General features: G+C 37.6%; 1 protein-coding gene and 1 long non-coding RNA gene across 5 annotated transcripts in view; both read right to left on the bottom strand.

The window, feature by feature from the left end:
• Positions 1-258: 258 nt before the first annotated feature.
• Positions 259-2,724, bottom strand: LOC122141876. Its single transcript, XR_006158168.1, has 4 exons — positions 2,599-2,724; positions 2,101-2,227; positions 1,586-1,658; positions 259-881 (listed from the first exon to the last, which is right to left on the bottom strand). It is a non-coding gene; the product is annotated as an uncharacterized LOC122141876 (long non-coding RNA).
• Positions 2,725-7,395: 4,671 nt separating this feature from the next.
• Positions 7,396-17,759, bottom strand: part of LOC109096680 (stAR-related lipid transfer protein 13-like) — a 51,949-nt gene continuing 41,585 nt past the window's right edge. For all 4 annotated transcript variants that reach the window (XM_042756384.1, XM_042756383.1, XM_042756382.1 and 1 more), the window contains 9 exons: positions 17,083-17,256; positions 15,055-15,214; positions 14,767-14,965; positions 14,432-14,642; positions 14,094-14,205; positions 13,725-13,946; positions 10,884-11,101; positions 9,042-9,218; positions 7,396-8,889 (listed from right to left, as the gene is read on the bottom strand). In XM_042756384.1, the coding sequence (XP_042612318.1) occupies positions 8,772-8,889; positions 9,042-9,218; positions 10,884-11,101; positions 13,725-13,946; positions 14,094-14,205; positions 14,432-14,642; positions 14,767-14,965; positions 15,055-15,214; positions 17,083-17,256 (1,591 nt within the window). In that variant the 3' untranslated portion in view covers positions 7,396-8,771. The remainder of the gene's footprint in view (positions 8,890-9,041; positions 9,219-10,883; positions 11,102-13,724; positions 13,947-14,093; positions 14,206-14,431; positions 14,643-14,766; positions 14,966-15,054; positions 15,215-17,082; positions 17,257-17,759) is intronic.

Genomic DNA, 17,759 nt, shown 5'->3' with positions numbered 1-17,759 from the left:
AACACAGGGCTTCTCAGTGTGCTGCAAGCAAATCACTCCGCAGAATAGCAGTGCTTTGCCTTCTGAGAATATAGTTTCCCAGTATGTAAATACGGTTAGAAGATGGCTGTGTCTCATGTGACCTTGGGAACTATTTGTACACGCTGTGACTATACAAATCAAAACGTAAATAGGAAAATTGTTCGTTCAGAGTTATTTTGACTTTATTGAGAGCAGTATGCTAGCTGGAGCCATTTACCTCAGAAGTTGTGCTAAGCTAGGCTAGCTGTGGGTTCATCAGACAGAGTTACAGCACGCACAGAGATGAGAAGGGTATGTATGGACTTATCTAACTCTGGTGGATATGGTGAATAAGCTAAAGTCCCAAAAAGACAGCGTGTTCCTTTCACGTTTGTGCTTAAAGTGCTGAAACAGTGGCACAATGTTTTTCACAACCTCAAGTTCACAGTTGAACCAAAAACAAGTCAAACAAAATGCAAGCACATTGCAAAAAAAACAAAAAAACAACAATACTATTCACTTGCATCTTAACTGCTTAAGATACAAACACCCCACAAATGCAACGTCACAGTAATAGCTTAGTTTTGAGGGACTGTACCCTAGGAGAACAGTGAGTGCCCATCTTCATGAACACCTTCTCAATAACCTCGAAAGTGTATTTTAGTTGCTTTGGGTACTCAAAGTCCAAGGCAAACAGAAGGCCCGAACAGGTATGCAAGTGCAGACTGCAAGTCTGGAGCATCTTTCAGTACAATCACCTCCTCCAACACAACAGCAAATTTTATGACACTGGGTAGTGTGGTGGGGGTGGCATCATCTTCAATTACAATAAGGATTCCCACCTTCATCCCTCTGGTCTGTCTGTCCTCTGGAGTCTCGTCCTAATAATAATAAAAAAAGAATAAATCAGTATCACTTGACACCAACAAACAACAACAACAACAAAAAATAAACTATTAAGTAATCCTATACAATGTGCTCTAAAGTTTGCATCCCACTTGCAGAATCTGCAAGATGTTTATCATTTTATATAGTAAATACACAAAATACAATTGGCTCTTTTCAAATTTGTACTGCCCTGAATAAGCTATACCACAAAAAAGCAATTATAACAAACAAGATGGTATATTTTCAGTCATTATTCAGTTTCATTGCAAAATCTATCACAAAATATAAGTGATTGGTGACTGTGGCCGGCTTATTAAATGTAACAAATTGCATTCCCAATCATTAAATCATGGTGTATTTGCAAAAAATATACTTTTAATAAAAAAAAACAAATGAATCTTTAAAACAATCTGTTCGCTGTTAAAGGGGTGGTTCGGAGTAATTTCAGCCTAAAGTCCTTTGCACCATGACCGTGAGTCAAACACCCCCCTCTAAATATGCTCTACTTTTAATAATGTTCGACCAAGGGCAAAAAAGCTTCTGTGGGGGTTTTGGCTCGAGGTCATGGTGCAAAGGACCGCAGGTTGAAATTACTCCTAACCATCCCTTTAACACAAAAATTCACATTCCCATTAGTCACTCATGGTCATGTATTGCAAGATGGTGTATATCTGTTGAAGTAATGAAACATACTCACCAGGCATGTTTTAAAAAGTGCAGAGGAATCTTCACAGAGAAAAATAGGGAGACCTTCCAGGATGGTTTGCGTTCTGTGAGTCACAATATTTGTGGTCAAACACATACTTTTTCATTATTAGCATTTAATTAAAAATTTTTAACATATAACATATTGCACATTTAAATACATGCACACAAATCCATGAACTTGGTCAAATTTGTGAAGATCTTTGCGATCCACAAACAAAAAACATTTAAAATTGTGTCTGTGAAATTCAGAATTAAATGAATGTCCAGAGATTTGTTCAAATAAAGACATGTTTGTGAATACAATTCTTATCTTTTGTATAAATGTTTTACAATTTGTGGTACTTTGAATTCGATCAAATTCATTGCAGACACAAGTTGAAATGCATGTTTGTGGATAGCAAAATAAACACATTTGCAAATTCGATCAAATTCATTGATTTTTGCGCATGTATCTGTAAATGATATCAAATCAAAATCAACTCCATAAAAAGATAACTTACTTACTTTAAATGAGACGTTTGCAGTCTTGTCGACTCCGTCGAGTTAGTCTGGAAACACGTGAGAAAGCCTAGCCAGGCATCGAAGGGCACAAGGAAAAAATGTGCAGATTTTCACTGACTTTGAGCTCAGTCTGAAATGTGAAATTTATATATTAGCCCACTGTAACGCATATGTGAATTTAAATTTAAGATAAAGAGTCGACTTTAAAATATTTCTTTGGTGTCACGTTATTGCAAAAGTTCCCAAATTAAATCAAGTTAGTTTAAAATAATAAGTGTCGATTCCGAACTTCTTCTTAACTTAACAAATTATCTCAGGTTCTATTCTAAACATTTTAAATGCTGAAGTTAGGAGACTTGTTAACAGTTAAGCTTAACTCGTGGAAAAAAATCATACCGTGCATTACTAACGTTAGCCGTAACCAGGGCTCTGCGATCAATATACTTACTACTTTTACAAACAAATTTTAAAATAAATGCATATATCCTACTTATTACTTACATAAAACGATGACTTTAAGAAACACGTTGGATGCGAGTAAACCCCGTAGGTCTCGCATGCAGACGCTCAAAATGGCTCCAGTCGTCCAGTCTGTTCGGTGTTGGCGCGCTTCACTGCACATGCGCCTCCAACGTGGTCGTTACAGTGTGCATGCTCCAACCTCCAACCCAACTTGTATGCTTGTTAACTTGCATTTACAAATCGAATTTACAATCAATATTAGGTTGGTCCGATACGATTGTTGATCCAATGTCTTTTCTCTAGTTAAGCCAACATTTTTGCATTTAATTGTCCAGTTAACTAAAAATATAATCATTAGTCTGAAATATAAAAATAACAAATAAAAATAAAAACACTTGAACAAGCTAATCAACATCTTCAGGCAGGTGTGCTTGATCTGGGTTTGATTATTTCACAATCATAACTCAAAAACAAATTGAAATATAAAAATGGTTTGGAATACGTACTTTATAAGCAGACTTTTGTTACCATGGACTAAAATTGCCTATATGCCAACCAATCAGAATTGTGTGCTACATGCATCAAATGTGGGCATGCCATCTAAGGCTGAGACTAGGATTTGTTTTGATGTACCACCTATTATTTTCAACAGGTCCTCAAATCAGCAACGGGGACTCATTTTAATAATGTATCTGCATAATGACCTTAGACTGATTTAATTGCAACCATAATGTCTATAATGCTGTATCGGTAACATCTAATGCTACATTTAATCCAGTTACAAAAAAAGACCCTCTATCTCGCATTGATTCAGATATATTCTGACCTAACAAATAGAATGTTATAAGAAATCTTATCTAATAGGCCTGAAATGTTGCCTCAGTGATTTTTTTCTGTCACCTGAGCCAGCCAAGCTATCAGACAATCTATTCATCTAATCGATACAACAGATGAGGCACAAACAAGACTGAAGAGAGAAAAGGAGAGGGTGTGTGTGTGTGTGTGTGTGTGTGAGAGAGAGAGAGAGGTTTAAAAAACCTTTAATCAATCAAAAGATTGCATGCTTGGCAGAACAATCTAAAAGATTTTCAACAATATTCACCAAATAAATGATATAGAGTCATCTTCACAAAACACAAATGAACCACTATTTATACGCCATTTGTACACCATTAAGTCTTTGGTTCTTTTAATTGTGATGAATTTGGCTCACATTTAACAAAAACCCACCAATTCACTATCTCAACAAATTAGAATATGGTGACATTCCAATTAGCTGAATCAACTCAAAACACCTGCAAAGGTTTCCTGAGCCTTCAAAATGGTCTCTCAGTTTGGTTCACTAGGCTACACAATCATGGGGAAGACTGCAGATCTGACAGTTGTCCAGAAGACAATCATTGACACCCTTCACAAGGAGGGTAAGCCACAAACATTCATTGCCAAAGAAGCTGGCTGTTCAGTGCTGTATCCAAGCATGTTAACAGAAAGTTGAGTGGAAGGAAAAAGTGTGGAAGAAAAAGATGCACAACCAACTGAGAGAACCACAGCATTATGAGGATTGTCAAGCAAAATTGATTCAAGAATTTGAGTGAACTTCACAAGGAATGGACTGAGGCTGGGGTCAAGGCATCAAGAGCACCACCACAGACGTGTCAAGGAAATTGGCTACAGTTGTCGTATTCCTCTTGTTAAGCCTCTCCTGAGGTGTCTTTCCTGGGCTAAGGAGAAGAAGAACTGGACTGTTGCCCAGTGGTCCAAAGTCCCTCTTTTCAGATGAGAGCAAGTTTTGTATTTCATTTGGAAACCAAGGTCCTTGGAAGGGTGGAGCTCATAGCCCAAGTTGCTTGAAGTCCAGTGTTAAGTTTCCACAGTCTGTGATGATTTGGCATGCTATGTCATCTGCTGGTGTTGGTCCATTGTAATTTTTGAAAACCAAAGTCACTGCACCCGTTTACCAAGAAAATTTGGAGCACTTCATGGTTCCTTCTGCTGACCAGCTTTTTGAAGATGCTGATTTCATTTTCCAGCAGGATTTGGCACATGCCCACACTGCCAAAAGCACCAAAAGTTGGTTAAATGACCATGATGTTGGTGTGCTTGACTGGCCAGCAAACTCACCAGACCTGAACCCCAGAGAGAAACTATGGGGCATTGTCAAGAGGAAAATGAGAAACAAGAGACTAAAAAATGCAGATGAGCTAAAGGCCACTGTCAAAGAAACCTGGGCTTCCACACCACCTCAGCACTGCCACAAAATAATCACCTCCATGCCATGCCGACTTGAGACAGTAATTAAAGCAAAAGGAGCCCCTACCAAGTATTGAGTACATGTACAGTAAATGAACATATTCTCCAGAAGGCCAACAATTCACTAAAAATGATGAAGTCATTGAAGTATTCTAATTTGTTGAGATGAATTGGTGGGTTTTTGTTAAATGTTAGCCAAAATCATCACAATTAAAAGAACCAAAGACTTAAACTACTTCAGTCTGTGTGTATTGAATTTATTTAATACACAAGTTTCACAATTTGAGTTGAATTACTAATAAATAAATGAATGAAACAAATGAACTTTTCCACGACATTATAATTTATTGAGATGCGCCTGTATATCTGCTTACCCCCAGGGCATCCAAGATGTAGGTGACTTTGTTTCTTCAGTAGAACACAAAGATGTTTAACTCAAACCGTTGCAGTCTGTCAGTCTTATAATGTAAGTGAATGGAAATCACGGCTTTGAGAGTAAAAAAAAAATAAAAATCAAACCAAATTAAACCCTGCGGCTCATGACAATACATTGATGTGTAAAGACACCAAACGATCGGTCTGTGCAAAGAAAAAGTATTTATATAATTTTTTTTACCTCTGTTTCAACGCAGTGTCCGAACTGTCCTGAGCGCGTTCACATCTTCTTCTTCAGTCTGCGTATTTTTTGAACACTTTCATGGCTTTCTTGGCCTGCTAACTGCAATCTTTCTTTCTCTGTTGGAGGTCGAATGAGTTTCTGTGAAGACTGTCCTTTAAAGGAAAAACTCATCTACCCTTTCTCTGAATTATGGTCCAAACTGTTCTCTCAAGTTAAAATGAGCAGTTGTTTGCGCTCATTGATATTCACTTATTGTGCATGCTTATGTAAGTTTTATTTTATGTAAATAAACATCACTTTAGGATGTGAGTACTTATGACTATATAAACAAGAGAATGCTATCAATGCATACATACTGTAAATATATTCTATGGTAGGATACAGGCACAGTCCCCATTACCTCCAAAATAAACACAGAAAAAACTAATTAGCTAAAACAGTCTCTCATCATTCCCCAGAATGCTACTATAAATGTAGTCAACTTAGTAATCAATGCACACTGGTGCTCATGTTAACAGAAAATTGTTGCAAATATGTGGCTGCTGCTGTCAGGCCTGCTTAAACCCTTCCATGGAGGTTGAAAGAGCGGATTTGTTGAACCAGATCAAAAGGTTGTCGCAACTTTTTTTTCAGTGGCTCTGATTAGTCTGGTTAAAGGTGTTCGTTATATGCTAACATAAGCATTTTTTCAACTTCCACCGAGTGTAGACCGCTTTGGCTTAACAATTATATTTATTTACCTGGTGAGCAGACAAAGCTCGCTATAATTTTTCAAGTGCGTTGGAACTCCTAGCTCCCTCCAACGATGTAACATTCTTCTTCTTGTTGGTCTTGGTCCTGTCTGGTATCTTTATTTATCATCCTATTAGTAGGACGTCTAGCTGTGCATGCCGTTTTTGACAGTTCAATTCGTGAGTCATTACGCACCTCAACTCATGGAAAAACAACCTAAGTTCCCCAAGTTCTAAGCTTCTTATATGGCCCATATATGGACTACACGCTGTGAACGCGCCAAATAGTTGACAGGCAGAACGGCACAAATACCATCTGATTGCCTAAAGAATCTGACGGGACATGTGGCCACTTTCTTTTCCCATGTTTACAAAAACTATTCTATTTTAAGGACCTTTGCACTTATTTTGTAGTTAGAGATGGATTTGTTCTCAATACCCCTCTGTATATAGCTCTCTTTTTTGTTGTTGTTGATTTTTTTTTCTTTCCTTAATTTGCATAATTTTTTTTCTACAATCATTGTCTTTTTGAATTTTGACATTTTTGCTTTTATTGTTAATTTGTATGTGAATTGTTCCTACATAAAGCATTTTAAAAAAAAAGTTTACAGAAACAAGGGCTCAGTGATAACATTAATGGGATATAATTTTCTGCACAAAATTCCATTAAAAAAATAAATCACTTACAGCACTGGTCTGCAGATGCAATCTAAAATAATAATAATAATAAAAACTTTCTGCAGTTGACAGCTTCAAATGTCTCTATAAACAGTTGTATCAAATTGAATTTTCTTTAAAAAACAAAAACAACCCAGTCTTTTGTATTTTCTGACCATTCCAAAAACATTTCACTTTCGTGTAACATTAAGGGAACTGTTGCCTGCTAGGCCGTCAGCACAGCATAATTGGCCAATTTTAGACACTTTAATAATTAATGAGGCAAAAAATAAGGAGCACTTTGTCTCCCCAGAGAAATGACAGCTCACGTGGAGTTTTCACTGCGACAGGGCAGACTGTCAGCCCAGACTGTGACTCAGATGCAGTAATTACTCTGTATCAATCAAACCAAATTTGGAATGAATACTGTAGAAAAGCAGCTTGTATAAATGAGTGTTATTCATCATTTGCTCTAAAATACATTTACTGACATGTTTGCCAACCAAACCTGTGTCCTTAAATGTCCTATAACACCTTGTGCCAGCAGGACACTAAAAGCTAAACAGAAACACTGAAAAGTTTTTTTTTGGAAAAGCTCCTTTATTCGAATTGCACCATAGGCTAAGTTGACACGATACACAAGAGAATATGATTGAAAATGTAGGAATCAAATCAACATTATTAGAAAACAACACCTGTGTTTAACACTGAATTATCATTCAAAATGGACCAGAGATCTGTACATCACATAAAGCACATATAACCACATTGTGGCACTTGAACCATTTCACTATTAGGCAGAACATTTTTAAAAAAATCATACATGCAGTTATACTTTTAAATAAATAAAATACTGATATTACATAATGCCCTGGTGAAACAGCACAGATTTAATGACAAATATAAGACAAAAGACAAACACACAAGTGTCTCTTTAGTTGCTCAGAGGCAGTTAAGACAATCAAGAATGGTAATAAGAAAAAGAATCATCTAATTGCATCACAAAAACTTAGCTTTATAGGAGATAGAAATATAAAAGAAAAGTAAAGCTGTATTAAAGTCTCTTGAATATCATTCCCATGGATTCCATGCAGACCTTAAGTTATTAAAACTTCACAAATGAAGTTTGCCACATGTAAATGGCTGACGCAAATAAATAAAAAAAGGGGGTAGTGGAAAAGGAAGAATAGGGATTGAGGTCACAAATATAACTGATGTAGAAAATTGTCAGACTGATTCAATTTGGCCTGCATTAGATTATCATATACTGTATGAGTGGAGAGGGTGTCACATTTGCTCAACAGCAGCACAGAGAATATGTCTGGAGTCTCTATGATGTCTGTCGTGTTGGACTGATGATGCACAGAATACAAAGTACACAGGGAGCTCCTAACAACAGACCCGTGTCTTATGGGGTTATACATGTTTGGTGATTGACTGCTTCTCTTTGCCAGCTGGTCATTATCAGTGCCACATGGCAAAATTTCTGTGCAAGTAAAAAAGCAAAACTTGTTTACATTTACCCTGAGAATTACTGAGGTGTCTGACAGACCACACCGGATTATTAGACAAAGAATTTAAGACAAAGGACCAGACACACTGCTTAACACAAACAGATATAAACACTCACACAAACAAAACACACATACAAGATTAGACGCAACGTCAACAGTATGATTGTGGGCTTAAGCTTTTTCACATTAATCATCCATGGCTTTTTAAACCACAACAGGGTTTTGTTTTTTTTTGCTTTTGCATAGTCTACTACTTTTCTACACAGTACTGTCTTCTTTTTCATTCACTCCCAAACCCATTAATGAAGCAGATTAAAACCTTCTCTATTATTCTTACTTTTCCATCTTCTGACTTCCACGGTCACTCTGGATTCACACCTGTGCTCTCACAATTCTCATTCTTTCTCATACACAATAGTCTTAGATTTAACCCAGCTGGGTTCAGAGTTTGGTCTCGGGTCCTCGTGCTCTCAGAACCTGGAAAGAACTGCGTATTTTGGCAACCTCCATTGCACACAGATGACCGAACACTTTATTATACCAATCAGGAGAGCGCCCCCTGTGGGATACAAATACGTAAGATTAAAATGAATGACAGACCTTTAATTAATATTATTGTAAAAAAAATTGGTTCAGTATATTGTAGAGACCCAAAAGAGCATGAAGTAATGTGTGGGAGTGATGTAGCAAACCATCTGTAAAGAGTCTTACCGTAGGTCAGCTCTGCAGTAGTGTGTGAGCCGAGACCGCCCCATCCCACATGGCTCAATAAAGATGCGTGATGTCAAAAGCACAGCCCTTAATCCTGCCTCCAGCTGGACATTATCATGATCCACAGAGGAAGACACAAGAACGCACACTCCTTTTGGAAGATCACTACACCAACGTCTGCAACACAAAATGCTACAGTTAGATCAGTGGGTCACAACCTGGAGGCCAGGGCCCATAAGTACCCCTTTTTTACCAGAATAGTTCATGTTCTGGATTGTCGGCCAGGTGAACTGAAGTTGCATGTTTCCACCGACTTGAGAAACAAATGGTGACACAACACTGCTGTGTGTTGTTTACCTCACTATAACCAGTCAAAAAGCAAACACTGCATGTCCTGGGAGCGATTCTAGTGAACTGCCAGCTCTCATAACTGCCGGTACTCTCTTCAGTACTTGCTGGAGTGATAACAAAATTGAAACTGCTGATTCAATCGCTCTCACACAGTGGCACAGCACAAATCCGTGCCTCCTGGGATATGGCCCAGAACCCCCTTTTCATTCAGTGGAAACGCGCATGAACGCTTTAAGAATTGGCCAAATGCTGAAGGTAGACTCATCTAACTTTCAAGGGGGTCTCAAGATGACACAAAATGTTTAAATTAATAAATTGTTACTAAAATATCAAAACATACTTTGAATCAAATATTATATTAAATATATTAATATAATAAAAATATGTACAAAAAAAAGCAAAAATAATAAAATCCCACCTCAGTAACTTTAACGGAAGGACATACAGTTCTGAAATCAGAAAATGAATTTGTGGTTTATTTATATCAGTACTCCAAGTTTAAAACCAAACTGCTTTTTCATAATTACAGAAGAAATACTGGAAATAGCCTATAAATAAATAAATAAATAAATAAATAAAAATCCATACCAAAATTGTTTATGCGGCCACGAAATATGTAAGGAATAATTGACGACGGGCCGTTGAATTATTAGAAAAATAATGCATACCCGAGGTGGTGATGTGGCCACGACGCGAAGAGTTATTCCGCTTATACTACGGTTACCACACCTCAAGACATCGATCCGATGATTTATTTAAAGGGATTCATCTGGTTTTTGTACTTAAATCGCTATTGTGAGTAGGATTATTTCTTCTGCATCTCATCCAATGCATCTTTTGCTAGTACCAAAACGTCATTTTAAACTAGTAACGGAGGCTTGAGATGTTGATAGCATTCTAATGCAGTTATTAATGAAGTTATCAGAAAGAGAGCGAGAGCGACAGAGACACACGGTGAGAGAGAGAGAGAGAGAGAGAGACAGAGAGAGAGAGAGAGACATTGTGTGAATTAGGCTAACGTACCTCTGTGCATCTCTAAACACTCTTCTGCTGCAGCGTCTCTAAACAGCGCTGTTATTACATCGCTAGTGAGAAATGTCATGTCAAGAGAGCTGCCTGGAACTACGTTTGTCGTGCGTTTCCCAGAAAATAATTGCACACCTCAGAACGTTCGTCAGCCGCCCCGTAGTATAAATATATTCTTTTAAATTGTATACACACACACACAAAACAAACAAACAAACATTAACTGTAAACACTAACAATCCTAAAGGATCTTAATTGGATCCCAAAACAATCTTCACAGAAACTGAGATCTTTTTCAAGCAGATTCTTATGTGATCCTATTAGCGTTCTTAATGGCAATAATTTGAATCAGAAAATCTGTACATTCAAGAGTTTTTAGCTATGGCTCAGTTTGTAAGTTATTGATGTGGCACAATAAAAACCAAACTGATCACAACTAAAAAACTGTTTCTTCCAGCTATGTACCTGAGCACTATGAAGTTTCTACGAGGATGTGGAGCCATGCTGTCTGTGATGTAATGGAAAACCTCTGTGTTGTTTTCCAAAGTCTCAATAACTCGACTGTGCAGAAGGTCTTCATCCCACAGGTGGCGCTCTCGCAGAACACGCTGCAGCACCACAGCTGGCGGAGCCTCTATCTCCACCGTAACGCGCCATAAACGCATCGGGTGCCCGTCTCCTACCTGCAAACAAAATTGCATTAAATGTTAAGGGTCATGCCAAAACTACAATAATGAAAGTATAGCACACGATAATGCAGATGACTTTGAAAGTTCTGGAAGTGGTTCTGTAGTTTTTGGAAATTCTAGAAAATGATGAGCTGATCAGAAGAGCCTATCTGTACATGTCTCTCAGCGGACAACCACAATGAACTCTATTAAAATGATCCACAGATTTAATCTAAGAGAGACCACTTCAGCAGGTGAGCTGACGGCAGATGGTTTAAGCCCCAGTTTGTGCCAACAGTTCTCATGGTGCTTGGGCGTCTGATACTTTCAGGTTAAATCTAAGCGGAGACAGAGTAGACTGCCACTGCCACAAGCATTAAAATCTCATTCCCATGAGTGTAAGTGACAAGAGACAAGTAGAGTCCATCTGTCTACTGTGGGCAGGCACGCTTTAGCCTCCTTGACTGAAAGTAACTGGCCTGGTCTGACAAACAGGAACAAAAAATGCATTCGGACACAATATGATTCAAAATTCAATCAATTTTGAGTTGACTGCCATTTTAATAGCCACATACTTCACAAAACAAATTTTATTTATTTTTTATTTTTTTACTAAGCACAAGTCCATACATGTTTCTAAAAACAATAAGCAATCCTCAGTGACCTTGTTTGTGTCTCTACTGAAAATGCCTAGCATTACTGAAATTTGATAAATCAGCTAATTGCACACATATAAACCTCTTTTCTTGTTATTTTGACAAAATTTGTCATGAATCAGTGGGCACGACTGGGAATCTTTCTCGAGAGATCATAAACACTGGAATTATCAGAACGGATTGGCATCAGCAAGAAGATAAAAAAACAGCAGAGTTTTAAAGATTTTTATTTTATTTTTTTAAATCTGAAATATTTCCAAACTTGTTAACTATATCATGCAATATCTTGATTCTTGAATATGTACAGTAAATGAATTTTGCATCTATAACGGGTGATGGACAAGTAGCCTTATGTAAGTGTAATCTATTATCTACACATAAAACCCCTCTTTTTACTTTACTTCACTTATGGGTGTAATGTAATAAAATAGTTTTAATATGACTGATTTTGTGTTTAATGTGAATTTAATAAAAACATTGTAAGTTACTAATTATAACGCTTTCATTGTACAGAAAGTAAGCCAAGAAAATTTACATTATCAAATAACATTTTCATTGACTGAAATCTAGTGTGAGCACAATCACAAAAAACTCCCATTTGCCTATAATCAGTGAAGCTGTCTACACTGTGAAATTAATTCAGTCAGAGAGCATGCACACTGAACAAACCTCCGCAGCGTTTCAGTGATGACTAATCTGAACGCTTCTGATTAGACAACGCATTCATAAGTCCAGCAGTATCATCTGTGAGCTGGACTGAACTGATTTTGATTTACTAGAAATGTTTATTATTACAACACGACATGAGCAGATATAAATGTAATGCTGCAATCAAAGCTTTTATTGTAATTAAACCATTACTATCTTTTAGTTTATAGTTTTGCATTTCCTGTCAAAATAAAAATATCTGAACCTCACAAACATGCATGGTGTTATGCATGGTGCTTGAGGGAATTATACTAAACACCTTCAAAGAATTTTTAACAGAAATGAAAAATCAAGACAAATTGTGCTGTACAATTAAGGAAAAATTTTTTTTTAATCAAGCCACAGGTGTCTTTCCTCTTTGATAACCATGTATTTTCATCAAACCACAGAACATTCTTCAAGCTGGTTTCTCATCTCAGCTACAGTTTGCCAGAATTGAACAGCCACATAACATTTTAGCAGTGGCTTTCTCCTCTTCAATTGCTACTCTGAAGCTGTGACTAATGAAGGACCCTGGAAACAGTTGCATGCACAGACTCTCCAGTCCCAGTCACTGAAACCTGTAACCTTTATGCATAGGCACTTTGCTGAGGACAGCCTGCCGTAGGTAGATTTACAGTTGTGCCATGCTCCTTTCCATTTCTTAATAATGTCTAAGTTGATTTAACCACACTCCGATGGATATTCAGTGACTTGGAAATGTGACTGTGTCCATCCTAGCTTCATGTCTTTCTATTCCTCTTTCACAGAGTGGCTGAGAGTGCTCCTTTTTTTCTTCACGGTCCAAGTGCTGCCACAATATTGACTCACCAAACAGCTGCAGGGCTGTATTTATGCATAAATGCAACATATTGCAAAAAATAAAAAATAAAAGCTTTTTTTATTTTTTAAATTCTTTATTTTTTTCACTGCTGTTTCCCTCTAAAGCTTCCCAATGTTATAAACGGCATCCAAAGTTTACGATGATCTTAAAGTTGGCATGAAATGAAAATACTCCCTATTTTCTAAACACCATGTTATTGAGCTTATTTTGCATGATTCATCTATGCATGTTCAATTTTATTTTTGTTTTGACCTCTTAATTATTAATCTTTAATTTAGTCTGGTTAAATTCCACCACCTCCCTTCAAACAACAACCTATGGATAGAACCAAGCCAAAATATTTTTCTTCCAATAATGCATTTCACTCAAATGAATGTCACAGTTCACTACTTCCATTTCAGCGCAACTTTAAGAATCTAAACTGCATTAATGCTTCTGCAAGTATCTCTACCTTTTTATAAGCCAGCTCAGTGTTGTCCGGGCCGTGGGCATGGTGCCAGCCTTTACTGCGCTCAGATGCCTCTCTGAGAAGACACTGAATGTTGTCTTCTAGGTATGCCCGGTAATCCACGGGCTCGCCCAGGGCATTCACCCCAAGCCCATGCAGAGGCAGCGGCTGAGCGTCAGCAGCCACATAAGAATTCCTAGACTGAAGCACCATTTCATGTGGGATCTGCAGAAAGAAACAGTGACTGTGAAGCTGATCAGTGCAAAAATTAGCTGCTCTTGTTCCACAAACTAATCCTGCAACTGCTAATGTAAACAAGATACGTTAATGACTTCAGACATCAGAACTCAAACATCAGAAATGAGTGGTTACCTGAAATAGTTTCTTGCATTCAGTTATCATGTGACTAAGGCAGTGTGTGGCAGCCATGTTCTCAGTCAGGTCCTTGTGGTTTGGCTTGGCTCCTCCCTTCCTGCTCATGAGCCTGTAACAAAACCGAAAATAAACAGTGACCAACGAAAAAAAAAAAAAAAGTAGAGAAAAATTGACAAGAAAAATGGTAAATTTCATTCCATGAGAGAGCAGATCATTCTCAGTAGACTATTAGTTGTTTTGGAAAATTAAAAGTAATTTCTTATTCCATTCCATCTTATTATGTTAGGTCACTTTTCTAGTAGGGACCTTGGCCCCAAAACCTGACTCACACACACCTTGGTGAAGCGCCATCTTTCTTGGAGGCATTCAGGTGCAGTATGGAGGGTGCGAGACAGACAGCCAGACTCTCCGCAGTCATTTGGTTTTCCTGAGCAGATGCAATGTCACTGAGAAAATAGAGCAACGTCTGTAGAACCTCTCTGTTCTCATCTGGCAGCAGAATCACAGCTGCTTGCACGGCCTGTAAACGCTGCTCCGCTGGAACGACTACACACACACATACACACCGGGGAGAGAGCTGTAGAGCTGATTGAGGCACTGATGAGTTTGGCACATAAAAAAATTAACTTGCAAGCATTAAAAAAAAAATGTAAACCTGTACAAATGCAGAACTGGTACACATGCAGAAAAGTGTCTGTAAGTTTGGAGGTGAGCACAGGTTCAGGCAGATCCCTAAAGTACTGTTTAATCAGGTCAGCCACATCATAAGCTGACTGGCCTTGGTAGACCACATGATCGGGGGAATTCTCATTGAGCTGCCTGAGTGCCTGGATTCGGGATTTAACCCCTGATTTCCGGAATATTCCCACCTGCAGAGAAGAATTAAGAGATAAGAAGCAGAAGTGGGGGAAAAAGTGTGTTTGTGTGGCTGTGTGAGTGCTTTTGCTTACATACAGACCTTCTCTAGACACTGGCTGCGTAGGTATCTCATCGCCTGCTGGATGCTCTGAGGCAGAGGCTGACCAGTTCGCTGAACGTTTACGATTGGCGGAACTCCAAACACGTGTTTATCTTTGTAATCTGGAACTTTGGAGCGCTTCATAAACTTCGGAACCACCCTGACCAATGACAGAGCAAAAAAGGATGAATTTTATTATATTTTATTTTATTTGAATCATCCAGTACAAAACTTTGGAAGCATCCAATTATTTATTTACTGAAATTATTTATTTAATTATTCATCAATTTTTGGGTTTACATATTGACAAATATACGGAATACTTTTATTATCTGTATATGATGTATAAATGAGAAAAGAGGTTTTAAAAAGCACACAGGTACAAGAATCAATTATATGATGCCTAAAATAAAACCTGCAAGGCATATCATTGCAAGATAAATTCAAAGCACCGAGCTGGCTGTAGTGAGTGAGCACGAGCAAATTGGAATTGCAGTATGTATGTATAACACCCTGTGAAAATTGGATCTGTTTGCTGTCTATGAAACTGACGCCGGCCTTTATTAACTGTGGGGTGTGTGTTGGAATGGACGAAAGAGGAAAGATAATGCTGCCTCAGTCACCTGGTGCGAATGAAAGGAAATGAATCATCTTTAGATCTGCAAGCCATGACAGTGTCTGATAGACCTATAAGCTTCTCATCAATAAGAGGTCGTTTCCTGCACTGAAGAAAATGGACAAATGCAAAATTTTATAAACCAATTACACTCCGTTTTCTGCAATGCCAAATAGAGAATTACTGGAAAACGAACCATGTGGTGTGTAAATCTGCATTTGTGTACATAAACAGTGCAACTTTTGGTTGGCAAGGTGGATTGGAATGTAATTTAAAAAAAAAAAATTTCAATTTATATACTTTTCTAGACAATTTAAAGCCAGCAGTAGGTATCTATCGCCTGCTGGAAACTTTGGAAGCATCCAATTATTTATTTACTGAAATTATTTATTTAATTATTCATCAATTTTTGGGTTTACATATTTTGGAAGCATCCAATTATTTATTTACTGAAATTATTTATTTAATTATTCATCAATTTTTGGGTTTACATATTGACAAATATACGGATATACTTTTATTATGTAATATATTGATGTATAAATGAGAAAAGGAGGTTTAAAAAGCACACAGTACAAGAATCCAATATATGGATGCCCAGAATAAAACCTGCAAGGCCATATCATTGCAAGATAAATTCAAAATCACCGCAGCTGGCTGTAGTGAGTGAGCAAGAGCAAATGGAATTGCAGTATGTATGTATAAACCCTGTGAAAATTGGATCTGTTTGCTGTCTATGAAACTGACGCCGGCCTTTAACTGTGGGGTGTGTGGGAATGGACGAAAGAGGAAAGATAATGCCTCCTCAGTCACTGGTGCAGAATGAAATGAATCATCTTTAGATCTGCAAGCCATGACAGTGTCTGATAGACCTATAAGCTTCTCATCATCAGAGGTCGTTTCCTGCAGCTGAAGTTTAAAATGGACAAATGCAAAAATTATAAACCAATTTACACTCCGTTTCTGCAATGCCAAATAGAAAATTACTGGAAAACGGAACCATGCGTGTGTGTATATCTGCATGTGTGTACATAAACAGAACTGCAATTTTGTTGGCAGAGGTGGATATGGAATGTAATTAAAAAAAATATATTCAATTTATATAATTTTCATAGGCAATTTAAAGCCAGCAGGAGAACAGATATAGAGAGAGACAGAAAGCCGCTGACATTAACCACATCTGTTAGAGCTTTTTTAATCAACTGATTGTGTCATTAAAAACACCTTTGGCAGAAATGCCACAACTGACCTCATGAGTCAGAGAATGTGTCCAACGCATCAATGTGTGCACAGTACAAAATCAGTCTCATTTTTTGGGGAGGTGAACATGCCTTGAGGTACCATAACCATGGGTTATTTAGAAAGTATGTGACAATGTATGAGTATGTGCAAATGAGAATGTGCTGTCTCACCAATTCCAGCCGTGTTTGCCGGTGTCTGTGTGTTTCTCCAGGATGGCGGTCAGTCGTAAAAGGCTGAATTTCTGCAACAGATTGAGCTGGGCAGCTGACTGCCTGTTGATTTCTAAAGATGCTGAGGTCACGCTCGGACGATGAGAGTTCTGGAAACTGTGCCAGCGCAACTTTCTGAGGATAGAGAAATGGGTGGAAGAAAGGGAAGAGTGAGGAAAAATGACAACAATGAAAGCATAAACAGATGGATATAAAGGCTGGCACATTCACTCTCTTGGATGTAAGAGAGACATGTAAACTTCTTGAAATAAAGTAACTTTCCATGACAAAATACCTCTGGTGAATCATACCACAAACTGTAATAATGTTATTGATTATATTTGATTTTAAGAAAATGCTTAAAATCGTAATGTGCCTGCCTCCCTCTTCTGATACTGACTCCAGTCATTGTGTTGCTCTAAAAGCAGGTTCGTGCGCAAGAACCCCTCTATTGACACTGAGTGTGACAGGTGTCTGATTCAGCCACTCATCCATATGTTCTGGACCTGCCTTTATGTACTTACCAATCTTGTATTGCTTGGTTAACATAAAGTAGGATTTGATTTATGTGAATTGTACTCAATATTTTTTTTTTTTTTTTTTTTTGTTATGTATTTTTTTAAATAATAAAAAATGTT

Source organism: Cyprinus carpio, chromosome A5 (genome assembly GCF_018340385.1).
Source record: "Cyprinus carpio isolate SPL01 chromosome A5, ASM1834038v1, whole genome shotgun sequence".
Lineage (NCBI taxonomy): Eukaryota > Metazoa > Chordata > Actinopteri > Cypriniformes > Cyprinidae > Cyprinus > Cyprinus carpio.
This window is presented reverse-complemented; position numbering and strand designations above follow the sequence as displayed.